The 27,980-nt window shown below is 34.8% G+C and overlaps 1 protein-coding gene across 1 annotated transcript; it reads left to right on the forward strand.

The window, feature by feature from the left end:
- The first annotated feature begins 2,354 nt into the window (after positions 1–2,354).
- On the forward strand, positions 2,355–27,980 carry LOC129002918 (alanine aminotransferase 1-like). Its single transcript, XM_054431039.1, has 12 exons — positions 2,355–2,976; positions 11,916–12,005; positions 12,792–12,900; positions 13,798–13,931; positions 14,729–14,842; positions 15,282–15,411; positions 16,549–16,628; positions 17,157–17,277; positions 24,419–24,540; positions 25,489–25,674; positions 26,259–26,407; positions 27,069–27,980. The coding sequence occupies exons 1-12, from the start codon at positions 2,659–2,661 to the stop codon at positions 27,157–27,159; spliced, it is 1,644 nt and encodes a 547-aa protein (XP_054287014.1). The 5' UTR covers positions 2,355–2,658; the 3' UTR covers positions 27,160–27,980.

Genomic DNA, 27,980 nt, shown 5'->3' on the forward strand with positions numbered 1-27,980 from the left:
CTCTATGTCTGCAGGAAAAAATTATCACTGACCTTATCTCGCATGCGACAGGAGATTCAATAGTTTAAAAAAGTGTTGAGACATTCAAAGTATACACGTCAGTTACGGTGAATGGCACTGTGCTGTTCACAACTTATGCTAGTAGTGGCGAGGAACCTTGTTGCGGCGTACATGCAAACTAAAAAGTATACGTATAAACGGCCCTTACATGGTATGATGAGCCTCGTACGATTGATTTCAACCTAGCAAAAATGGATGGTACACAACTTGGAAATAGCAGAAGAAATCCACTGTTGAAGAAATCCACCAGGCATACAGGTTTGGCTATGTTGTCGCTCAGCTGAACAAATTATCTTGATGTTGATATTACAGTACATGGGTAATTCAACTGCCTAAACGGGTTCATAATTAGTAAATATGGAGGGGCAGTAACATTTCCCCCTTTTATTTTTATCATTACCTACATTCTGAACACAACACTCGTAGATTTTTTTCTTACAAAAGACAATTTGTTCAAGTTTTACTTTTGTTTTAATTTGGCCTTCATAAAAATAGAAAAAAAGAGTGAGAGATCAAAGTTGTTCCAATTTAAATTAATATACAAGAGGATAAATTACCTTATTTTCGTCTGAGTAATCCTAAAATTGTCTACATGGCGACCGGTTTCAACGTCTATGGCATCAAGCTGGACGTAAAATCCATCACCCGTAGGGGATCATCATAAGTTTTAAGCGATAAAATGCATGGCCATACAAATACAACTTCTTTTCTACACTGTATGCATACATTCCCTGTAGCAGTAAACCTAACCTAAGTACTCATTAAACTAATTTTATTCAAATATGGGGAATAAATCTGTCATTTTCAAGGATACATTTTAGTGAAAATATAATCAGGGAAATGAAAATTTCCTTAGTCTGCAGGATTGCAGGGATATCATCTATTTTGGCTTGATATAATTTGATGTTGGTAACAATATTACAGGAAAAATCACTTGTCAATGTCAAGCATAAAATAAGTGGCTGATTGTAGATAAATGAATCTAAAAAATCTAACTATATGAGAAGTACTATATTTATCATAGTATTTTAATTTACATATTATAATCAATTGTTTTGGTGACAATAAATAAATGTTCAAAAATACAAAATCTTTTTATAGGTAAATAATGTTAAAAACAACAGCAAATTTGAAGCTTATATTTGTAAAAATTGAGTTTTAGTGAATTTCCCTAAAGTAGATATTACTGTAGGTGGTTTGGTAAGACCTAGGGCCAGGACCAATTTACTTTTTTCATTTTGATGTCCCCAGAGGCCAAAAAAACCAGTCGTTCAAATTTTTATATATCTGTCCGTGAACGCGATAACTAGAGTAATTTTCGTCTGATTTTGACCAAATCTGGTTTAAAGGTGTGAGGCAGGATAAACTTGAATGAGTTCGCAAACCAGCGGGATCTGACCATGGGAACCAAGTTTTCGGGGTTTTATGGGGTAAAAATTGGGTTGTCTCATTTTTGACCCTCAAAACAAAAAATTTCCCAATTTCTAATTTGACCTTTTTAAAGAACTCAAAAAACAAATAATTTATTATATCAACGTGCTTTTGTCCGGTTAATTGGTAACGGAGAAAATTCAAAAAATTGTAAATTTAAAATTCTTATGTTTTTCTTGAGGAGAATTATGTAAAATGTTGTAGTTTTGCTTTTTCATGGATTTTGATCAGAATTTGTCAAATTGATTTATTTTATACTAAGCTATTAATATTTTATAAAAAAACACACTTAATTAGTTTTCCTCGTAGCAGCAAATCTAAGTACTTGTTAAACCTAATATTTGAATAAATTAATTTATTCAAAATCAATTCAGACAAATGGAAATTCGCTTAGTCGGCAGGTTTGCTGCGGCGGGTATTTTTATTTACATACGGTACCAAGATTTATATAATATGCTATGCTACTTTACTAACCATTCACTTCATATTAGGGCCTACAATACAAAGAAAGTACAATGTGTCTTTTTTAAATAATTTAGTTTTGGGGACTTATTTCTTTTTGCCTTATTAAATTTCCCCCAATGAGTTATAACTCACAAATCCTAATGCAGTATTCCCTTTTTTCAGCAAAATATTTAATTGGTTCCTTTTATGTGCAAATTAAATTACGAGGAAATACATGTCCAATCAACTAATCTTTTTAAGCTATATTAAAAAAAAATCAATTTCCGGGTTGATTAAGAAAACGCTTGTTAATTAAATATTGGCGAAGTCAGCACAATAAGACTTTGAACTATAGTATTGACTGCCCCGTCCCACCTCCCTCCCCCCAAAGACCGGTATAGTGCCAAGATGCGCCAGTGCAGTGCCAAAATTGACGGATTTCAAAACAGTCGAGCTAGAGGAGCTTTCGAGCTCTGAACTGAACATCATTCAGTATTAGTTGTGTAACAAACTTGAGCAATTAAAAGTTTTGTAATCTGATCGCCAATTCGTTGTCATTATCAATCGAATACGAGTGAAATGTGTTAAAGTGTTAGAGCAGACAGTTGATGTTGTTGTTGGTTTGGTAGTGCAGAAAGACAGCTGATTTTTGTGTGGATAACAGGCCTGCAGAGTAATTTATTATAGTACTTGTAACTTGTACGTTTTATCAGACTCTCCAAAATGTCATCCTTGAGATTAGTGGTGTTCACCAAGGACGTTGCTTGCAACAGCTCACGCAAGATAATCAACAGGCGTAATTTGTTTGACATTCCTAAATCGTGTCAAAAGCGGTCTTTTTCTAACAGCGCACGAGTGTCGTCTGTATTACAACCTACGATGACAACTACAGTGGACTCCAAGAATATGTCAGCTCAAGCCGCTTCTTGTGCAAAATGTGTTACTTACGAAAATATGAATCCCCAGATAAAGGTTATGGAATATGCAGTCAGAGGGCCTCTCGTCATAAGGGCTTCAGAAATCGAAAAAGAATTAGAGCAGGTTAGTTTACATGTAGGCCGTTTAGGTTAGGTTCAATGTCATTTAAATGACTTCAATGTCATCTAGGTCCTGTCAAATCCAAGTCTAGAATAGATTTTTATTCGTTACTGTTAATTCTGTATACTATCTTAACAATTTGAAGATTAAAAGCCTTTTTAGACCCTTGTGGTTACATAATTGATAAAATCACTTTTCCTACTTATTAAGTTTAGGCTAAGTTAAATTTGATTGCTTCTAAATCTTAAGTGACATTAGGGAATTTAGAGGACCTCTCATTTTCTTAATTTGGAGAGAATGGTAGAAATTTAAAAGTAATCACTCACATGATTGCTGGATTAGGCTATAACTTATCATTTTCAGTCTCGAAATTCATGTAGCTTTTTTAGGTTTCTCACTAGTAATTAGCTGTCTTCACGACTGTTTAGGTCGATGTGTCTTCATAAAGTTTGAGTTATCAACACAGTAGGCCTACTTAGACCTAACAGGGTTAAAAAAATTATCATCTGGAAATAGGCCTACTGCCAGTTTCCTTGCTTAGGGGAAGTCCGGCAAAGCTAACAGCCTAGGCCCTAAGTAGTTTGAGATGTATGTTAACCTTTTGAAGCCTCTGATAATTTTTTAGGAGGAAAATTAGGCTTTCTAGCTATACCCCCTACTTATATCTAAGTTATTCGTTACTTTCCTGTTAAAGGGAACATTCATTATTTAACTTATCCATGATTTTTCGATATTTCAATAACTTATTTGTTTTCCTTTACGATCCATATTCCTCCTGTTTTAATATCTACAAACGCAGTTAAATTACAAATTGACTAACTGTTCTTGTTTAGGCAAAAATAATAGCCTATAGGTAGGCATAAGTTAGGCCTACCGTACGTAGGATTAAGAAATGAAACTGTTCTAAACTATTTAACACTGGAATAAAACATTCATTTTTAGTTGATGACCTAGAACAAACGGGTAAAAAATAAACATTGATATTGTTGGTACTCGTTAGTGGAATTCACTTAGGTAGTAAACGAGGAAATGAGAAAAAAATATACACTATCATCAATCTGAAACGTACACTTTCTCCTATTAGCTTGTCAACAACCTTTTATCATGGGTAAGCGATGAGAGTAACTATGATATTTAACAGGTAAAATTACAAAAGTTGCATTACCTTTTGAACTGTAATTTTTACAGGAATAGGAGTTCTACAATTTTGTTCAGAATTTAAAGGGCTACAACATACTAAATTTTAATCGAAATAGTTTTGGGCCATTTTAGAAAAATTTTTATTTTATTGTTTTTTGTAGAAAAATCACCACTAAATAACCTAAAAAAAATAAAAAACCGCCCGAAGATACCATGGATTAGTACCTATATACCATACCTAATTTCATCAAAATCGGACCATAGGTATGGTCTGTAGCTCTGTACATATCCGTACACACACAGACAGACACAGATACATGGACAGACATCACTTTGAAAACCACTTTTGTGGGTTCATGAGGACCCAGTTGAAACAGCAGGCAAAATTATTTAATTCCTTTTAAATATGAATACTCATTTATTTATTTATTTATTCACGGTAACACCATTTATACAATAGTAGTTAGCATAATCAATTACAAGATGGCATAATTTACAACGACACTACATTAATGCAATTAATATCAAACAAAACTGAACTTGAAAAAACTTTGGGTAGGTATGATATTCAAGGAAAAACAACATACAATAATAACAGGCAATGCAGGCAAAAAAAACAAAAACAATCAATAACAGGCAATGAAAGACTAAAAATAACAGGCTATAAATACAAGCTATAAATACATCAAGCAATAACAGGCAATGATTACAATTGTGATTACAATGATTATAGCAATTAAGGCTATAATTACAGGTTATAACTAACAGGCTATAATACAAGCTATAATATGGCAAGCAATAACAGGCAATAAAATACATTAAAAAAATAACAGACAGTAAAAATACAGAAGCAATAGAACAACAGGCAATAAAGTACAGAGGCAATAGAATAACAGGCAATAAAAAACGCTCAATAGAATTCAGACAATAGTATGCGATCATAAAAATTACTCATGAGGTTAACATGGGAAACTCTAGAGCCAATGGGACGGAGCCCGAAAGAATTTTTAAGATAAGAATATGTCCATACGTTAATCGGGAATGTGAGCTATCATCATACCAAATTTCAACCCAATCCGACCAGTAGCTAATGTGTGATTGAACGTCAAACAAACATACAAACAAATTATTAGTATATTTGTATTAGTATTAGTATGTGTATATATATCTATATATATAAAAGGCAAAGCCCTCACTGACTCACTGACTGACTGACTCACTCACTCACTCATCACTAATTCTCTTACTTCCCATTTACCTAGGAGGCTGAAATTTGGTACACTGATTCTTTAGGCATTAAATAGGAAAACTAAGTTGTTTTTATTCTGATCGGACTCTCGGGCTCCGCCCCAGTGGCTCTAGAGTTTCCCATGTTAACCTTATGAGTACTCATATTTAAATGGAATTAATGAATCTTAACAGCTGTTTCAATTAAACAAGTTGGTTCTGTTCTATGATGTTCAATAGCATTAAAGTTACAAGGATTACCAACAGGGTGCAGCACTATTATTTTTTTTTTATTTATGACAACAGCTAATTTGCAACCAAAAGGTGAGTGAGCGTAGCGAACAAACTTCAACCTGGAGGCGAGATAGCGTAGCGAATGAGCTATCCTGAAGGCAAGTGAACGCAGCAAACAAGCTCCAATGTAAATGTGAGTGAGCCTAGCGAACGAACTTCAACCAGGACGTGCGAACGAGCTCACTTATGAAGTTAAACGGGGCAAAGCCCGCGGGTACAGCTATTATATATATATATATATATATATATATACATGAAATATGATATGATTATTAACAATGTTGAGATTTAAGTTGACTCAGGAGCAATAGTACTTTATCTTATGAATTATGTGATTTTCAAAATATATTAATAAGGCTTCTTAAAAAGTTTTTGTTCACAAATCAACGCAGTATTAGCTTATTATTTTTATCAACAATTGTATGCAATTAAATAAACAAGGAATTATTTTCATAATATAATGTTAAATTGAATTTAATTTTAGCTCTTGACACATATGTTTGAGACAAGAGGCTGGTCAGGCCAAATTTAGCTGGGACGGATTCTAGTGTGTCTGAATGTGCCAAAATCTATGACCTTGTTGATCTTTTAACTAGAACTGTTCACATTCATTGACCTAGGCATATAATATATAATTTGTACAAGTACTTGAATGTGGATTGCAGCATTAGAGTTTGTATTGACTTAACCTAATTATTTAGTTTTAACTGCTCATTAAATTTAATAACTGCAATTCCAAATTTTAATATTTTAGCAATATGTCCTAGAGAAAAAATATTCATGTTTCTAATTTTTAACCTTTCGTGAAAAATTACCTTGATTGTACTGTCTTGTTTTTCTTATTTACTAGTATATCAAAAATCCTATTGTTTTATTTAGGCTCTTCAATGAAGTTAATTACCATTAAATAGCCAGTAAAGTATATTTTTCAATGTTTGGCAACTTAAGATTTATGGTTACCGTATGTGTAATTTAATCAGTGGACATGTGAAGTGCTATCTTTGGTCAAGTGAGGTCAATGTTAGACTTATATCTGGTTCAAAACTAGTGAAACCGACGCTTCCTACTCAACCTTTAGACCTTTGACACATAATCAAATAGTGATATGGTTAAGTAGTTTTGTAACGGCTGTTTACTTGTTAACTGGCTATTACATGACAGTCAGGCCAGTTGATGGGGCAATATGTGTTAATTGGTGTCTCGTCAACCAATTAGAGTGGCTAGTTCCCTAGGTTTCTTTACAAATGTTTTAGGAATATCTTTGTCAGTCATAAGTCATTTTAGTATTAATGTAATCTCTATGTAAAGGCTTGTAGTGAGAGTTTATTGAAAGTGTAGGGATTTCCAGTGCGCTCTAATTTGTTGAGTTATATTTATATTGAAACTCTACATGTATCACATTTTATTTCAAACAAGCGATTTTTATCATTAGATCAATTAATTGTGTATTTCATTAAAATATTATGCCATCGGCATGTTTGTAGGAGTCCGTCCACATGACTATTATATCGTCTACCTGTATGGCTTTAAAATTTAACCAGCGAGTGAACAAGATTTGTACAAACTGTTTATCCATTCTTGAACACTTAACATATGCATTAAAATTTAGCTTTAAAATCTGGAGATATCAATTGTGGATTTACATTTGAATTGGGTCAGAGCATAGCTGTTGACATAAAGGTTCTGATACCATGGATTGGCTTATCAGAACCATATCTAGTTTTTGGTAATCCAGTACATATTAGTTTGAAATGCATTAGCCTTATCTGAACAAATAGGTTGGTTCCCATCTGCCGTCTCGCCTAGCTAATCCCTTGGCATAGATAAATCCATAAGCATGCTGACTTATAGATTTGTCATTACTATGGATCAGCTGTGTATAATTGTTTCTGTTCAGTATTTCACTAATTTCAAACTATTCAAAAAACACATACAAATAACTACCGGTAACACATACAGGGTGAATAGGGCGACTTTATAACTTAAAAATGAAATGAGATATCACAATTAAATTTGGCATATAATTACTGGTAATAGTAAGCAACTTTTTTGTGTGCATGGTGATCAGATGTCACCTATGAGGGATGGAGACCTTTAATTTGATTTACATGTCAGCTTATGCTTACCTTTTTAGATTTTCAACCTATACTCCCTATGGGTCGTCCCCCATTGATGATAATCGATCTCCGTGTACACAAAAAGTATCTTACTATTGTAGTAATGATATGGCAAAATTGGTTGTGATATCTCTTTTAGTTTTCAAGTTATAAAGTCGTCCAAAGACTTAATTGTCCACCCTGTATACACAGTAAGGCAGTAAAACAACACTATTTTGAAAAGTCTAAAATAATTTATTGAAAAAGAAATAGTTTTTCTTTACACAACTTTTAGGCATATGAGTGAAAATAAATGTTTTCATAAAAATAATAATTTTTAAAATCCAGTGACAGTAAAGGTGGTGTGGTGTTCTTGGCCTTACACAGATTGTTGAAATCTGATATGAAATTCACCTATGACGTTTTGTAGTGTGACGGTCAGGCAGTTATTGACTGTATTTTTTTAGTGTTACGGTATTATGGATAACAGCCCAAAGCCCAGAATTGGGTATTGCCGTTAATATTGGCAATCGTGTCGCAACTCCACTAGCCAGCATTTTATTTGCAATTTATTTGGGGGTTTGTTGAGTGTCACAAAGTATTGAGTACATCGATTGCTACATCACGTTCGGTTGTTTGGATCGTGGCTTGGAATGCATGGCCTGATTGTTCTGCTGACATGATGTGTCATCATTCTGTGTGACGTGTAGGATCGCCGAACCTGGGGGTAGTCAGTCAGAGTCGAGCTCGAAGTGTCGGTGAGCCACGGTTTAAATGCGCTACCTTTCCCTTCCCCGCGGGTGGGCATGTCCGTTTACTTAAATACTTTAAGTTTCCCAAACATGTTCAATTTTAAATAGTTTCATCTAAATTGTCTGTATTTCCAACTGTCAGTAACTTATTAAGAAAGACATTTTATTCATTTACACGCCGTAATAAATTAAGTATTGAATTCTCTTCTGCAATCGATCATTGAGTTTCTACCCTTCCCGTGCGTGGTTGCTACAGTAGCATCTGCAAAACATCTGCAATCGTTTTGTAGCGCTTTGTCGTCCTAGCAATGGCTTCAAAGTTATTCACCCAGGAGGATACCTTTCCTTGATGGCACGGGAGCCCGTGGCGGTAGCCTGAGCTCACAACGGAAAGTGCGCTGAGCACAAACCACACTATCCGTGGTTTTGTAATATGCCTTTATAGCACATGCACGTTGTGCGCTCGTCATGTCCAACACTCCATGCCTACTGAAATTCCCAATTGTCTAGATGTTCAAGGTAATCTTCTCCGTATTCTTACAACCCTCCATCAGCTGGAGTTGGAATCGTGTTGTTTCACTACCTCACCTTATATATAAACTATTGTTTGTCATCTAGTAGGCCTATTATAGTCGAAGGATGAAACACACTTTGTAAATTAACCCTAAAATAAGAGAAAAACAATACAATACAGTATGTTTTGTCATACTCAAACAAAACCAGACATCAAACACTTATTAAAACTAGCCCCAGATTGTGTAGTAGGATGAAAAGTCCACTTGCAGTATCTAAAGTCAATGATCCCAGTGACAGCTGATCCTTACATTAGTCTTATGATATATCTTAATAAGAATGCATAATCAACGGTCATGTTAAAATGATAGGTTGTTGTGTAGTAGAGGACCGTTTTATTGCTGAATAAGTTAAGTGTTTAGGCATTTATGTATGTCTAATCATGACATAATTTTTCCAAAACCCAATTTCAGATCACTACAAAATGTTGAGTGAACCAGGATTTGTAGCATTGCTAGGCATGTAGATTACAAATTGTTATATTTTCAATGTATTGTGATAGCCTCTTATCTCTTATCTCGGTTAAAGGTGACTGTTACAATAAGGAAAGAATTATGTAACTCAAAAGAGAACACTAGATTACACAGCAACTTGCCTTATCAGCTAGTACTTTATTAAAGTATCATAGTACAATGGTGACCGAGCCCCGGATTAAATTTAGAAAAACATCTATTTTTGGTAACACTCATAGAATACAACTCTCGAATTATAACTAGATTTCTATAATTTGATGAATTTGAAAATACTATTAAATTTGCTTATACAAAGTTCTAAATTTTCATTTAAGTTCACTAAAATAACAGAAGCGGTGAATGCACTTCGAAACCTTCTTGATCTTGATCAGGATTGAAGTGTAATGCAGTCCCAAGTGTTACAAGTGTAAGGATTGTTGTGGTGTTCAATCAATGTTTATTCTATAATTTCCTTGAAACACATACTATCTATTTGTACAATCTAAACTGTTTTTATTTTCAAATAAAAATTCCAAAAGCCAAAAACCTGTATGAACATAAAATGACACTTCTTTGCATGTACTTAGCTCCCAAAACCATTGTATCACAGTTTTCCACTGATGTTTCATAACTACTTTATTACTCTGCTATCCCAAAATTTTTTTATTTTTTTTGTACATGTAGGTTTAAACTTTAGTATACCCCTACATTTACTCTCTACAAAAATTTTGTACTCAACTCATAAATCTGATGCGTTTGCTTTGTATTACAATATTAAACCAGTTGTATTTTTTTGTTTACTAAAAATTGGTATAAATAAATACCTGCATTTATGTGATCAAATGTGTTGCTAAATTGTAACCGGTTTTGACTCAAATAGGAGTCATCGTCAGGCCAGTACAGATGTCTTCTCGCTTCATTTGTAAGTCGTCAATTGATAGTAAATAAATAAAACACGCACACTTACACAAACATATAAACGGACATTTATGAAAATCTGGCGTAAGTTAATGTCTAGACTAACTCCCACCCAACCAAGTTGTGTCCTGTGTCGTTGCAGTATTACCCTTAGTTTTTAATCCTAAATGTTCGTTTTTATGTTTTATTTATTTACTAGCTGTGTGCCCGTTCTATATACGGGGATCTTATAGTAGTCAGTTGAATGTGACAAAAATCACACAATAATGGGTTTTTGGACATTTGTAATTTTATTTCTTAAGTAGGTAGGTCATGTATTCTATGGAAAAGTACTGGTATCAAGGATCGTCGTGGATAAAGGTTGTTAGATGATTAAATAGGTAGGCGTACGTACCCAAGAGATGGGCTATGGGCCTATTTGCTCTATGGTCCAGCGATTGCATTACACGGTGAGTAGAAACAGAAAGTGACACGTTGGAAAAGCGAGTTTAGCACCATCCGTAAACCTCTGTTTCAATCACCCACTGCAGTTGTGATTTTTTTACTTTACACTTTACACAATCACCATTGAAGCGCCGTCAATAAGTGGAAACCTTGTTTGTAAGCTATTGGCGACGATCATTAAGTGTCCCAGCCGTATACAACACTGATTCAAGGTCTTTTTTCTGGTTATCAAAACTCAAGAACAATAATTCTATTCACAAAGAACTTCTGGTTCCTGACCTGGATGATGCCTAGTTACCTATTTAATTTAATTTACGGTTACACTATAATATTTCACTTACAATTAATTAAATCTGTTGTGTAAGAAAAACGTTTTTAATCTCACTTGGTTGGTATTTGCGTTCAAAACGTGATTCGAAATGGTTGCGGTATTTGTAAACAACATTTGTTAACATATCAGTGACAGCTAGAAAAAATAATCTTGATCCGAACAGCTGTTCGTTATTTCATAGACGATTATGTGATAAAAATTGAACGAAAATTTGACAAAAATCGCACAAAACTGCAATTTTATTTACAAAGTAGTGAGGCCGTATTTTAATCACAAAAGATACTCTCGCCAATCCAGTGAATACATTAAAATGACTTGTATCTTGATAGGTACTCTCGTTTTCACGGAGAAGATTGCGTAAAATGCCATCTTGAGTGTTACAGACAGAAAGACAGACAGACATACAGACAGAATAGAGATAACACTCGTTTCTGCTTCTATAATGTATAAAACGTAAAAATAACCTAAAAATATAATTCTGAGCAATGTACAGACAAAACTCTTATTTTATTTATATAGATTTATCATCACTTGCCGACCTTAGAATGAAACGAGAAGACACCTGTACTGGCCTGACGATGACTCCTATGTGAGTCAAAACCGGTTGCCATTTAGCAAAACAATTGATAGCTTAAATGCAGGTTTTACACCAATTTATTAAAATATAAATGCGATCAGGAGACTAAAATTGAATTGAATTTTTTTTTGTTTCCAGGGAGCGAAGAAGCCTTTCAATGAAGTCATCAAAGCCAACATTGGAGATTGCCATGCCATGGGACAGGTGCCCATCACGTTCATCAGACAGGTCAGTTGTCAAAGTGTTAGGAACAAAGATTTAAAAACTGAAATTCTTATGTGGATTATAAATCTAAATCATGAACCGAAACTATTGAGGAATGCTTTTACTTGGTTTCTATAAATGTGATGCTTGAAGTTTAGAGAACTTGCTGATAAAAAATTAAGCGTAACAACTTAGCTAAAGATCTATGATTAACAATTAGAGTCTATAAAAATAAAAAATAAACCATGTTTTAAAATACCGGTAGGTAGTTTATACTTATCGAGGGAAAACATTACCATCTTCATGAAGAAGAACAGACTCTTTTGCCTAAGCCTCCTGTACCGACAGTATTTTTTAAGTATATGTTGAAGTTGTGTTTTAATTTTCTGTATTGTATGTGTAAAGCATCAAGGAAGCTACTCAAGTGTTTGAAATTAAATAAAATTCTTATTTACACTTGGCGGAAATGACATCTCTTTAACCGGACAATTTTTATCTGCACATCAGTTTAACCGGACTAGATCGGCAGGAAGTGGGCGGTACTGAAATGACTATTCTCGTGGGAAAGATCTGAGACCAGTGATCTCGTGTCTAAATACAATGCTATCCTAAATTTAAGTCAAATACTTGGGTTACATAACAAGTTTTTGGGAACCTCGGTTTAACTGGAAAAACCATTATCCGGACTGGCCTAGGTCCCGTGAAGTCCGGATAAGAGGGGTTCTACTGTATTATCAATATATAAAGGAAATAATTAGAGCTTTTTGAGAAAAAACTAGATAACAAATTTTTTCCATAATTTATTTACAGGTGCTGGCGTTAGTTGCTCTTCCAGAACTCTTAAATGACCCAAGATTCCCTGATGATGTAAAGAAACGAGCAAAAGATGTTCTGGCGGGATGCAGGGGCGGAAGTGTAGGTAGGTACTAATCAACCTTAAATATTAACCTAAGCCATTTTATTAAAAAATATTTTTAGCTTCTACTTCTTCTATCTTCTTCATTGGCTCTCAATATTCTTGTGTCTTTAACTTTCTCTTTACACCTCTTCTTGGGCATCCAAGGGGTCTTCTCAATATAAGACACTGAAGGAAATCCTGGACAATTCCAGGATTTCCTTCAGTGTATTAATTTTGTCGTAGCTTTACCACTCTTTGTATCAAAGGTGCCCATTATTTCTAAAAAAAACTGCATTTGGCTTCAGAAATTGAATCTGCTACTTGAAACAGATTCTATAGTTCCTATTAGGCTACGCTTTATTCTCAATGTCATTTTGTTAACCTTGTGCTTGCTACTCTTCAACCTATGAGTAAGGTACACCTATTTTAAACTAAATCAGTTGGACACCTCGACAAAATACTGTACGTTTGAAAGTTTTATGCCAGGTTTAATTGTAAATAATGCCATTAGAAAATTTATCTTTCCAACGTGTTTTGTTTTCTAAATAGCATATCATCCTTGGCATATAATACAGATGCTTGGATAGTTATAGTATAATTTATTTAAAATTTTTTTGCCATATGATGTGGTGTAGTTGCCAACAAAAACGGTACTTCCCAAATTGGGGTATCCAACTTTCATTGCATGATTGGAATTATTTAACTTGAATGTTGGTAGCTATTGAGCCAAATTAGGTCACCATACAGTTTTAGTAAAAAAAAAAAAAAATGCCAAAAAAGCCTTTACACTCATACTAGGTTTTCAGCATTAAACATAATAAAACCCTGCCATTTGCACATTAACAGCTACTCGTTAAACAATTCTGTTCTAACAATGTAAAATTGCTATTTAAGTCATAATATATGTGTATGTGTTAGGTTCTTACACAGACTCTCCCGGTATCGAGATAATCCGCAAACACGTCGCACAGTACATTGAGAGGAGGGACGGAGGAATCCCTTGCGATTGGCAGAACGTCATCTTGTCTGCCGGTGCTTCTGACGGAATCAAGGTAAGACGATTCTGTTGCTGGTTTGACCCTAAGAAGTCTGTGTCTTTTCTATGGTTCAAAACTAGACTCATCGGCACTATATTGGGCTTTTAATAAATGACCTAAAACAGCCAACTGTTATTATAAGTGACAAAGTTTCATAGATCATCCACATCTTTTTACACTCAGTCTGCATTTATACTCAGCTGAAAACAATGTATGGTCCTGTCTTAGTCAAGTGATTTAGTGGATTAGATCAGCAAGTTTAAAGCCCCTATCTCAATTTCATGTACACATTTTTCTTCTTCACCCCGAATGATGTTTAATGTGAAAATTATTTGAATGGCCAAATCTGTGGTAAATAGATGGATTACAATCTCCTTTAAGTACAAACAAATTTAAATAAAAAAGTTTAGTGTATATAACAATATTTTCACCCAAGGTTTGAGTAGGGAAGAATGATGTGTTCAGGTCCCTTACCCTTCTGTCCCTTAGTGTAAAATAGGATTTGGACTGTTCCTAAGCTTTATAAATGGTTATATGGTGTAGGAAAAAAATTAAAAATATAATACAGGGACCTGAAGACATTTATTCCCAACAAAAACCTTCCATGGTTGAAAATGCTGTCAGTGATCACTGCCAATGAATCGTGTAATGTTTGTTGTGCTGTGTTTTTTTTTTTTTTTTTTTTTTTTTTTTTGTCAGAATGGAGTCTTTTCCATTCAGGTAAGTCTGCTATGGGAAACGATAGAGTATTTTACCAGTGAACAAAGTCCAAATGTAGCCCTGTGATCTAACTGAGTTTTGACATGTTCCAGTCTGTCATGAAACTGCTCATTGAGAACATTGATGGCAAGCAGCCAGGAGTGATGATTCCCATCCCTCAGTACCCTCTGTACTCTGCTTCACTGGCTGAGTTCAACATGCACCAGGTAAGTCCAACCACCTCCGAACTGTCAACATTCCTCTACAGATACATGGCACAAGCAATGACGAGAGCCAGACTCATCATGTCCCCTAACATACCATATCTCGCCAATGCCCTAGGCTGGCATGGTGGATAATCAGGCTAATATAATTCACTGGCAACACTATAACGAGTACAAAAAATGAAGGAGCTAATTAAGTCAGTATTCTAAAACTTGTTGTGGAGCCTTGCTGGATTTAAAGATCTGAAACCCTTCCGTTTCTAATATTAATTTTATTAAATTGGTTTACCGGTGTTTGGAAATACTAGGCTTGTATTTTCTATGTGAAAATTTCATACAACGTAGAAATTTAGCTGTATAGTTTAATTAGGTGTTAAAATCATTATCAGAAAAATATTTGATTATCAAATTTTCTGACACATTAAGAAATGTTTTAAAACAGGTTGGTTACTTCCTGAATGAAGAGAAAGGTTGGTCCCTGGAAACAGATGAGCTGGAGCGATCCTACGCCGAGGCCAAGAAGATATGTGCTCCTCGCGCCATTGTCATCATCAACCCCGGCAATCCCACAGGTAACAGCTTTCACTATTGATACAACAGGACATTCCATCCCCATATCAAAGTTGTAGCCAGTTTTTCATTTAAAATTGTTGTTGATGTAAGCTGACAGATTTTGCTGATCTAAGTTACTAATTTCTGTAGAACAAATAAGCCTTTTTACCAAGTTAAACTAATGGAATGACTTAGTGAGCAACTGTTATGACCCATCAACTATGTCAGCAACAATAAATAAGGTGTAGCTAAGTTGAAAAATTTTATACGCTAGCGCATTCTGTGACTGGCTCACACAACTAAATTATGTTCTTTTTCAATAAAAAATTTTAATATATAGATTGGCGACAGCTGATCCATATAGATAGGATGTCTACTTCAGCATCCAATAGTCAATGGTAACAGCAGGTGTAAATCTAATTAGCAGATCCAGTTGTAACACATTTACAACGAATCACTGGCATTGTCACCAAAAACTCCAATCACACACATGATAGCATTGAGAGCTCAAATTCCTAAACTTAATAAATTATTAAACTAATAAATTATTATTAAAAAAACTAAATTAATAAATTAAAATAAATTATATAAATTATAAATAAATTATTATATATAATAAATTATTATATATAATAAATTATATATTATTAAAATTACTAAACAGGTAATTATTAATTTTGAGAGTAATGTCTTTTACCGTTCCAGCTAACCTTGGTAGACAATAGTTCCATTCACGTGATATACAATTTGGGAATTTCTAGTTTAGTACTACTTTCTTGGCCGAAGCTGTAAAGAATGCATCACAGTTTACTGCACAACCCAACGTAATTGGTTTAGGCTTCAGTAAAAACTAAACAACTCCCCCATTGGCCATTAGTAATTATTATGATTTTTGTCAGATTTTTTACAGTCATTGCAATATAGCTTAACAGTTCTTGAAACATTACCTCCAGTACTCCCTGTGAAAAGAAAAAAATAATAGGTACTTAAGTTTAAAAATACTAGTGCAATCAAGTTTCAAGTAACAACTATTTAATTAGTTAATAGTTGAGCTCAACACGTCTGTACTCTTTGTTTAAGATTTTGTCTTCCTTTTCAAAAAGGCCTAGAACCAATACGAATGAGTTTTTTTTTATGTTGGTAATTCTGGTTTTCAGGTCAAGTGCTGTCTAGGGATAACATTGAAAACATCATCAAGTTTGCCCACAAGTACAACTTGTTCATTTTTGCTGATGAGGTAAATATTTTCCACTAAATGTTTATGTCGACAGAGAAACATTTGTAAATCTTTTAGAAAAGGTTGTAAACTCTGGTCTTGCTACTTGAAAATGTTAAAACAATATTTAGAGAGTAATAAAGATTATCATAATACCCCAATGTCAAATAATATCGCATATTGTTATTAGTGTGTCTCCCATAGCTAAACTCCATTCACAAAAATTAGGCGGTTTTAGAGGAAGATATCTTATCCCCTCCATGTCTCCTACCATTAAATAATAGTTCAACAGCTGTGATTTGTCAAAACGTCAATCAGCTGCAACGTACATTAAGCAGAAAAAAGTGGTTGGGGAACTTCCCCTCTAACCGCCTTAATATTGTGAAGGTAAAGGGAGTATAAATGTGTATGCAGATTTTGGAAAATTAAACTAAATTGGCTATTTAAAAACCTTATTAGACTTAAATAGGGTTTGAATTTTAAAAATATTGTTTAAGACTTAATTATTATCTATTGACCTATCCACACTTGACCTAATTGTGTTTTAAGGTTTACCAAGATAACGTCTACGCCGAAGGCTGCAAGTTTTACTCCTTTAAGAAGGTGTTGACTGAGATGGGACCTCCTTACAGTGAAATGGAACTGGCGTCTTTCATGTCTTGCTCTAAAGGTAATTTTGTACATACAGTTTTATTATATTTTCTATATAAAGTTGTTCTAAAAAATATATATATACATATATTGGATTGTAAAATAAGAACAAACAATGTAATAATGGAAGAACCTATTTAAAGTGGAGGAAACAATATACAATACGTACATATTTTATTTTTATACTAATTTACCCATGCTGTTCAATGGCGAGGACACTGAATAGACAAATTTGTTCCTTAAATCTGTTGCATAAAATACTTAGCCTACACATCCTAATGTCTTTAGTTTCAGAAACTAAGTTCAATTGGATCTCATTGTATGATAACAAATTTTAGTTTGAAGCTAGGATTACGTATAATGCTACCTAGTACGAATTATTAAAAAAAATACTGTATCTACGGTATATATTCTGTAGCCTCTTTACCTGCATCATATTGTGTAAATATTAGAGATGTGTGGATGTATAAAAAATCAGATTCGGTTCGGTTCAGACAACGATTGTTAAATTTATTGTTTTCACTCAATATCACAAAGAACACTTTAATCTTTCAACTGGGTGAAAGTCACCAATCACAAAAAAATCCAAACCATCAGTTAGCCCTCACTTTTTTAGAAAGGTGCAGTAACATCATTAGGACAGACAATTTTAAATTAACTGTTGTTTGCATCATTTTGCTTCATTCACTCACGCTGTTTCGTTTCCCTGATACACCTAAATAAATTTTCTATAGAGTATTTCATGGATACTAGGATCAGTCGCAACAAAATTTTCCATGTTCATAAATATTAATATAAAGACTGTCAATTGTTGCTAAAGTGGCAGCAATAGATTCAGGCTTGCTGATAAAAGTAGGTAGAAAAAAAAAATTAAAAATAGAAAAAGTAAAACTTAAAGCTGTGAGCAGCAGTGATAATTTTTTAAATTTTTTTTTTAACGATACTTAGTACAGTCGATGATCAATTATCTGAAGCCAGATCATCCAAAACTTTGGTTAACCAGAAGGTTGATCGGTGTTGCAGCAATCACAAGAGACAATCAGTGGTGATGCCGCAAAATATGCTCACGGGTGTTGCCGTGATCGCGGGAGATGATTACCGGTGTCGCTAAGCCCACAAGACATGCTTCTGAGTGTTGTCGCGATCGCGGGTGACGGGGCGCAAGATATGCTTACAAATGTTGAACAATCATAAAAGACTCTTGAAACCAGTATAAATACATGTAATAGTATATTTCGTACCTAGGGTTGAAAATGAGGTTTTGCTGGCTCGAGATAACCTAACCAATCTAGCTGATGATGAAAAAATCTAATGAAGGTTTACTAATCAAAATTAAATAGTTCTTTTAGTGAAAAGAACCTAATTTAAATAGGAAAAATACCTTAAATAAAAGTCTTGAGGTTTCCACTAAATATTATTGTTTAATTTATCAAACTTTGAAAAGTAATTAATAATTAATTGTTTAGAGAAAATAAAAATGAACCACTTTGGTTGAAAAGCCTAAAAGAATCACCTTGTTTATTTTTCTCTTCATAGCAACCAAAATTCAATAAGACTATTTAAAACATCTGTCAGCTGATAAGTCTGTCAGCCACTACAGGAGCCCCCTACGAAGACTGGAAATCCATGGAGTTTTTGGAGGGTTCCGAAAAGTCACAAAAAAAAAAAAAATAAAAAATAATAACACAGGACTAAGGCAATTTCCATCAAACTGAAATTGGATTCTTGAATGTCACTTTTCTTCCAGACTTTGTCGTATACGACTTTTGAAAATCCACATCGTTTGAAGTCTGAGATACAGTTGAGGGCTTAACTTCATCATTCTGAAGGACATAGGCCAGTTTAACTCTGTCAAGACTAACTTTAACATTAGAACCATTCACTTTTATTGTGATAGTTTTACTGTCTTTCTTGATCACTGGATGAGGTCCGGTGTATGGATGTTGTAAAGATTTTCTCGTAGCATCCATTCTCAGAAAAACGTGCGAACATGTGTCCAAATCACGAAAAATGAAGCTTCGGTTAATGCCGTATCTTTTGATATTTGTTGGTTTCATTGATGAAATCTTGAGTCGTAATCGAGACACAAAATTAGTCGGATCCTCTAAGGGTGCTAGCTGGGTTGTTGGCATAAAATACTCGCCAGGGAGGCGTAAAACCTCTCCAAAAACCATTTCAGCAGACGAGGTGTTCAGATCCACACGGAAAGCATTTATTATTCCAAGAAGCACTGTGGGTAAGGATTCGACCCACGTGGAGGCAGAGTGGCACATGATGGCCGCCTTGAGTTGTCTGTGGAAACGTTCCACCATGCCATTTGCGCACGGGTGGTAACTTGTTGTCCTTAATCTTGAAAATCCACACAATTTTCCCAACTCAGCAAAGAGTGCAGATTCAAATTGTTTACCCTGGTCTGTTGTTATTCGCAAGGGAACACCGTACCTTGATATCCAACAATTGAAAAGAGCTGACGAGACTTCTTCGGCAGAGATACCTTCCAAGGGGTGTGCTTCCGGCCATCTGGTGAACCTATCTACTACTGTAAGACAGTAACGAAGATTTCCAACTTGGGGTAATGGGCCGATGATATCCACATGAATATGTACAAATCTACAATTTGGCAAAGGGAAATCGTTGATAGGTGTTTGAACATGATGATTTAATTTTTGAACGTTGACACTCTTGACAGGACAAGGTCCACTCTTTAAGCAGGAAACCCACTGGTCCGACACTCTCCGACACGTCACCTTCCGTCAAGGCTCCGACACCTTCCGACAAAATTACTTTGCATTATTTCAAATGGACTGTAACCCACTAGTCAGACACGACACCTTACGATCCGACACGTCACGACAACATTGCTCTCTGGGGCATTCTTGTCGGATCCGTCATTTCTCCACTCTGCGTGCACCAGGCCTAGATTTACTGTCTAGCTTTGTGTGTGATCACAATATGTGGAACGGATATGGAACATGTGATCGCAAGAGTGTCATGTTTTTGTACAATTATTGGTTACGGAGAAAATTCAAAGAATTTTTATTTTAAAATTTGCATGTTATTCTTATGGAGAATATTATATAATATTGTAAGTTTGCTTTCTGATGGATATATTTTGATCACACTTGGTAAATTTCTTTATTTTATTTTACCATTATTTTACTAAGTTATTAATACTTTACTAAAAACCACACTTTTTACCCTCCCTGTAGCGATCCTAGGTACTCATAAAACCTAATGTTAATTAAATACACTTAATTGAAAATCAATTCAGGTAATTAGAAATTTGCTTAGTCGGCAGGTTTGCTGCGATGGGGGTATTATTGTTTACGTTTTGTACTGTACTTTTTGCAAATTTCCCTGTAGTACAGGAAATGTTACCGGAATTATCAAGGTGGGTCTAGGAAGGTCCTTGACCATTGTAATCTCTCATACTAACAGAGATCGTCATAAATGTTATGGACTTTTTTCATTATTTGCTCCTTAACTACTGCTTGTGAACAGTATGTGATCACATGTTCCATCGCAACTGGCACTGTTGGAGTGGTGGTGTATTTCTCGTCGGAGGCATACTGTCGGAGCCCGTCGGACCAATGGGTTAATGCCTTAAAATTGCGGAAGGCGTCGGAAGGTGTCGGAGACTTGACGGAAGGTGTCGTGTCGTAGAGCGTCGGACTAGTGGGTTTTCTGCTTTACAATCACGATTTATTGAAGGCCAAACATATCTTGAAGTTAACATTTTATTCATGGATTTTATCCCAGGGTGACTTAAGTTATGGATTGAATTAAACGCTTCTCTGCGTAAACATTTGGGGATATACAATCGTTCTCTACCGTTCTTTGTATCGCAGTAGACAAAAACATCAGAGCCAGGAACTGGAACTGGTTGAAGACAAAGTGAAGTACTGTTTTCGAGAATAGACTTAAGTTCCTCATCATTAGATTGAGAATCTGCCAAGAGATGCAGATCAATTTTACTAGTCTTGTTGGCAGAAATAGATTCTATCCTAGAAAAACTGTCTGCTACTATGTTTGAAGCACCAGAAACATGTTGAATGTCAGTCGTGAACTGTGAGATAAATGAGAGATGGTTAGTTTGAACAGGAGGTAGTTTGTCCTTCTTTTGTTGAAAAACGAAAGTGATGGGCTTGTGATCAGTATAGACAGTACAGGAGTTAGCTTCTAATATATGTCTGAAATGTTTGACAGACGAATAGATGGCAAACAATTCCCTATAATAAGCGGGCCAACTGGCTTGCTTAGGTGTTAGTTTTTGGGAAAAGAAGGACAGAGGTTCCCATATTCCATCTTGATTCAATTGTTGTAGTACTGATCCTACTGCAGTATTCGATGCATCACAAAAAAGTGCTAATTTACCGTTAGCGTTGGGGTGACAAAGTAATGTAGCTTCGGCTAAATGATCCTTACATTTACTGAATTTTTCAGTCAATACATCGGTCCAAGGGACTTTCTGATTCCCTTTTAATGACGAAAGGACAGTGTGGAGAGGGGCTTGAAATTCTGCAGCGTGAGGAATAAACCTGCGGTAAAAGATCAACATTCCCAAAAATCGCCTAAGACCTTTGGCAGTTTGTGGCAAAGGATAATTCTGAAGGGCGTCAATGCAATCAGGTACAGGCCTGGTTCCGTCAGGCAGGAAGTCGCTGCATCCAGATGATCCTCAGCAAGTCATCTTGTACGCTGCTGCCAGCTAACGATTTCAGTCTTCTGAGAAAGTGGGATGGTGTATCTGTCCCGAGTTCTTCTTCTACAAGTAACTGCTTAATCCTCTTATGTTCTAAAACTGATAATCTTCTTATCAGTTCTTCTTTCAGGCTCGTGTAAGGGTTTTCCAGATTTGGGTTTGAGAGTAAATCCTCTATTTCGGAAGCAGTCATCTCATATAAGTGTGTCACAACGTGTGTGAAACGAAGGCTCTCATCGAAAATGTTCCATAAAGAGAAAATCGCCTCAATCTGTATGAACCAAAGTGCTGGTTTCTCACGCCAAAAATGGGGAAATTGTGGAGATTGCATTGAAGTTGTGTTGTCAGACGGTCTTGGCTTTACTGAATTGTTTCTTTCTTGAGTTTTCTGATTCATTGGATTAACCAAAAAATCTTCTTCTGAATCACCATTTTGTCTTGAATATTCAGAGTCAACTCCAATGACATCATTAAGTTGTTTTCTGAGATCTTGGTTTTGCTCTTCCATCAGTTTTAATCTAGCCAATACTTCTTCATTGATTTCCATTATGTGTTCTTGATGTGTTCAATTCGGGGTCACCAATTTTAGTGAAAAGAACCTCATTTAAATAGGAAAAATACCTTAAATAAAAGTCTTGAGGTTTCCACTAAATATTATTGTTTAATTTATCAAACTTTGAAAAGTAATTAATAATTAATTGTTAAAAGAAAATAAAAATGAACCACTTTGGTTGAAAAGCCTAAAAGAATCACCTTGTTTATTTTTCTCTTCATAGCAACCAAAATGCAATAAGACTATTTAAAACATCTGTCAGCTGATAAGTCTGTCAGCCACTACATTCTAAAACTAAGTTATAATAGCTCAAATTCAATTTTATAATGTTTTAATTATAAAATTAAACTGTCATAACCTAACCAAACTTGCTTATAATGCAAAAATCTTAGACAAAAAGTTATTGCCACCGATAGGATTCGAACTTGGTACCTTCAGTTTCTCAGCCCGGCACGTTATCCATTAGACCACCTAGGCCGATGGCTCCAAACCGTATTGTTGTGATAATAGTGTTCCCTCAGCCAATAGAAAGCTCTCATGTTGTCCTTATTAAAAAATACCCCCGCCGCAGCAAACCTGCCGACTAAGCGAATTTCCATTTGTCTGAATTGATTTTCAGTTAAATATATTTTAATAACATTAGGTTTAACGAGTACCTAGGTTTGCTGCTACAAGGAAACTAATAAAGTGTGTTTTTGAGTAAAATATTGATAGCTTAGTAGAAAATAAATAAATTTGCCAAGTTTGATCAAAATATATTCATAAACAAGCAAACTACAACATTTGACAATATTCTCCATAAGAATAACATGGGAATTTTAAATTTACAATTTTTTAAATTTTCTCCGTTACTAATAATCGAACAAAAATACTTTCATATACTAAATTATTTGTTTTTTTAAGCTCTTTAAAAAGGTCTAAAGAGAAATTAGGAAATTTTGTGTTTTGAGGGTCAAAAGTGAGAAAACCCAATTTTTACCCCATAAAACCCCCCGTAAAGCCCCGTTCCCATGGTCCGATCATGCTGGTTCGCGAACTCATTCAAGTTTATCCCGCTTTACACCTTTAAACCAAATTTCATCAAAATCGGACAAAAATTACTCAAGTTATCGCGTTCACGGACGTTTTTATATATATATATATATATATGTCTATATATATATATATACATATATAAAAATTTGAACGAATAGTGTTTTTGGCCTCTGGGGACATCAAAATGAAAAAGTAAATCGGTCCCGAGTCTAGGTCTTACCGTGCCACCTACGGTAATAGCTACTTCCCTATAGGGAAATTCGCTAAAAACTGGAGCTGAAATAAAAATTGTGGTTCCCCACTCCGCAGTGCCAGGGGACAAAATCGTGATGATATAGTGAAGGTTTAGACTCCAATATAAAACAATTATATTGCAATGCTATGGTATGTGGTATGCATTCATGTTTTAAGAAAGTAAGCGGGCAGCTGATTTTGCATCCCTAAGGATGTAAAAACCTGCTCGGTCCCCAAATAACGATGACAGCTGCCAGGGCCAGCAAAACGTAACCTTCAGCCACCAATTAACATATGTAAAACAGCTAAAAACATCATAGTGTGGTGAAATGGTACATTACGTTACTAGTCCTGAAAATAAGTGTTTGCCGGACGAGTGTGGTCGTTCCCCTGCGAGACGAAGTCGAGTACGGGATCACCATACGAGTTCAGTAAACACATTTTGGACGAGTGATGTTCGATAGTTTACACTATAGTACTAAATCTGTACAAATCTTTATATATTACCACCAACTAAAGAACTAAAAATCACTAGTCATAACCTCTAAGAGAGGTTATGTTTTTGTTTATAACTACTCATTGCCACCCAAATACAGTATAACCATCTGATTGGTGTCCGGGTTGTTTGTTGTTCAGGTTACATGGGAGAGTGTGGACTGCGTGGAGGCTTTTCAGAAGTCATCAATCTGGACCCCCAGGTCAAGGCTATGTTACTCAAGTGTATCTCTGCAATGTTGTGTCCTACAGTGCTTGGACAGGTATACACCCTTCAAGTATTCTCAATTTATTCTAACTGATAAGTTTGTGTAAATATTAGATTTATTCCACGCCACACACCAGGATGGGTGTTTTAAAGCAAATGTGAGTGAAGGACGGATGTTAAATGAATTAGCTAGCTTTGTTGCTGAGTAAGATAATTTGGTCCGTTATTGAGCAATTATCATTAGTTCAATGATCAAGGATAGGTGGATCCAGTTTCAAACCATCAAAAACCTACTGAATTTTTTCAGGGATGAAACGATGATCTTGAAGTACCAACCGAGCAATACAACCAGCTTTTAAGCACATCCTGTTCTGCTATTTGCCATGATAAGATTTTAACAGTTTGTTAATCAGGATGTCTAGTAGCTAAAGTCGCTGATTTTAATTTAATATTATCTAAATCACAGGTTTTCATGGGGCCTCAAAAATACAGTAAATTTTGTTATTTTATTCACTAACATTGGAAGTGAAAATGATCAACTATATAGCTCGATAATACAATCTTCCATGTGGTATGACTTTGTACACACTGTAGTGAGTTTGTCAAAACAATCACTTTTGCCACCCTTGTCTGTGCTCAAAAGATCTTTAGTGTCAAGGGCCTGCATTGGCACCTGTACTTGAGTAAACTTGTGATTGTTTTAGCACGCTCCATGCAACAAATTTGTCTAATCTTTTACCAACATAACTCTACTAACCATTACCCCCTACTAACTCCCTTAAAGCCTGGAATACGTTAGACAATGTTTGATAGGTTGATTGATTTATTCTTTTCAACGTGAATACTATTTTCTGTTTCATTAATCCTTTCCGCTTATCAACTTTTTCTGCATCTGGCTTACTTAGGTCGGATAATTGAGACTATTGCAATAGAGAAATATTGCTTTTTACAGAAAAATAGAAAAATCGCAAGTTTTTGCTACATGTTGTGGTGATTGTTACAGACTGCCATGGACTGTGTGGTGAACCCTCCCCAGCCTGGTGAACCGTCCTATGAGAAGTTCAAGGCAGAGAAGGATGGAGTGTTGAAGTCCCTGGCTCTTAGAGCCAAGATGGTGGCTGAGACTTTCAACAGCATTCCTGGCATGAGCTGCAACACAGTCCAGGGTGCGATGTATGCCTTTCCTCAGGTACTCTTTTTACATCCATCCTTTACATTCTAGTATAGTAGGCTCTAGCTCAGAACCGTAGAACACACTATTTCAAGTTAGGCTTAGAGCATTATCACATTGGTAGAAGTAAAAGTCATCGGTGATTGCCGGAATTATTTTCTCCTTGACCACAAACTCATGGTTATAGTGGGATAATCCTCTTGGGATTACAAAATGTACCTTGGGCCATGTTCCACGGGCTTTCAAAGTTTTTTGGTGTGGGGCTTTCAAATAAATATTGATTGGTCTTCATGGCATCCATGAGAAAACTAATAATGTTTTATTTTAATTGACAAACTGCCGAATACTGTGTTTACAACTCCACACAGCTGATTTTAACACATTAAACTCATTTGTTTACAACTTTAATAGATAGATTTTTTCAAATATACACCTCTTATGTTATACAAAATGAATTACTAAAAATGTACCAAGTTTTAGCTTTCAGGTAGTTTTTAAAGACTTTGACAACTTTGAAATATGTTTTGTACATAAAGGATTAATCTTGTGGTTTTTTCCATAATAATTCTTGTATATACAAATTAACTTGAAGTGGTTTACAGTTTAAGTTACCTGAGAAGGCGATCGCCAAGGCCAAGTCGCTAGGTCAGTGTCCCTCGACGTTCTACGCCTTCCAGCTGCTAGAACACACCGGCATCTGTATAGTCCCTGGTGCTGGCTTCGGCCAGAAACCTGGAACCTATCACTTCAGGTACACAAAACAAAACCAAGACAGTATAGTTCAGATACATTTTCAAATAATAAAACATAGTTTTATTAAGTAGTTTAGATGGGTTATTAAAAAAAAAATGTGGTCTGGAGGTTTTCATGTAGACAAAAGTAACACCACATTGTACTATGTTTTGTCCACCTGCATAGGATTTCCAGAGAGGGAAGATTGGTGAGGAATATGTCTTGCAATATCCAAACCAAGCTATTTATAAGTCTCACTTTTATCACTTAACACTATTAGCTTTATTTTAACATGTTTAAAGGTCACAGGGCAGATAACAGTATGAGTTATAAAATAACTTGCTGAAGTAAAGATCGGGCTTGGATTTTGCCATACAAATGTAACTGATCCAGCAATCTCATTAAAAAGATCAACCCTTTGAGTGAGCATTTTGCCAATTTGTACTGAAATGCTCTCTCAAAAATACTCAAGTACTCGGTCTCTCTGGATAAACAGTATAAGAGATCATAAATGAGAAAAATATGAATCTAACATTGACTATAGAAAGTAAGCAAAAAATATGAAAACTGCATAACTCAGCTCGGCTTGAATTTTAGCCATAACAAATCTGAGCTTTTAATCGAGGCTCTGCTAAGTGAACAGTCTGGTCTCATCTAATGCCAATAAATATTGATTTCAGAACAACAATATTGCCGCAGCCCGAGAAGTTGAAGGGTATGCTTGAGAAGTTCCGTGAATTCCACCTCAAGTTTCTGGAGCAATACAAGTAAAGCAGATCAACCATTTCATCACAAGATAGATATTTTAGTTTGATCTACGTCACTTTCCCATGTCCATTGATTTCTAAAGTTTAACTTTGTAATTAGATTTTAACTTTGGACTAAAGATATATAATTTTTATTTTACATAATTTGTTCCTTAGTGTGATACGCATTTCAGATTTGAATAGGGAATATCACTTCAAAATTAGGAATAGAATAAGTACAGTGAGCAATAACTTAATTCTCATTATCAAGAGTGAAAACTTGTATGCTTTGTTTATCAGTTGCATTGAACATGTGTTTATTTTTTAAATAAGTTTAAAATATATTTTAACCCTTCTGTGAGGTGCCAGAATTAACTTCTTAACAAACCTTGTAGTGTATTATTTGAACGTCTGAAAGTCAAATAAAAAATTATATAACCAAAGACTTGTTTGTATTAATCTGAAAAACTACTTACAGAAATTTTAAAAATAAAACTAAAAAGCTTAAATTTACAAGTGAAAATTTGCAATTTCTAAATCAATTGCTGTTATTTATTTAACATAAGATGCTCTACTGTTTTGAATTCAGGAATTAACTGGCGGCTATTATCCTCAATAATAATGAACATAAAACTTCCATGATTAAAACAAAATACAGGTATTGGTTGTAATGTTTAGAAGTGACATGTAAAGTATTTAATTTATCGTTATCTATATATTTAGATGAATATATAGGTTTTTGAAGTCCTCATTTTGTGTATCAGTTATTTTTGTATGTATTTGTTATAAGCTATGTGTTATTTATTGAAATTATTATAAAAAATAAAGGCAGGTCAGTAAGTGTTA

The sequence above is a fragment of the Macrosteles quadrilineatus genome, unplaced genomic scaffold (genome assembly GCF_028750875.1).
Source record: "Macrosteles quadrilineatus isolate MER2022 unplaced genomic scaffold, UCM_ALF_1.0 Scaffold_9__3_contigs__length_116548681, whole genome shotgun sequence".
Classification (NCBI taxonomy): Eukaryota; Metazoa; Arthropoda; class Insecta; order Hemiptera; family Cicadellidae; genus Macrosteles; species Macrosteles quadrilineatus.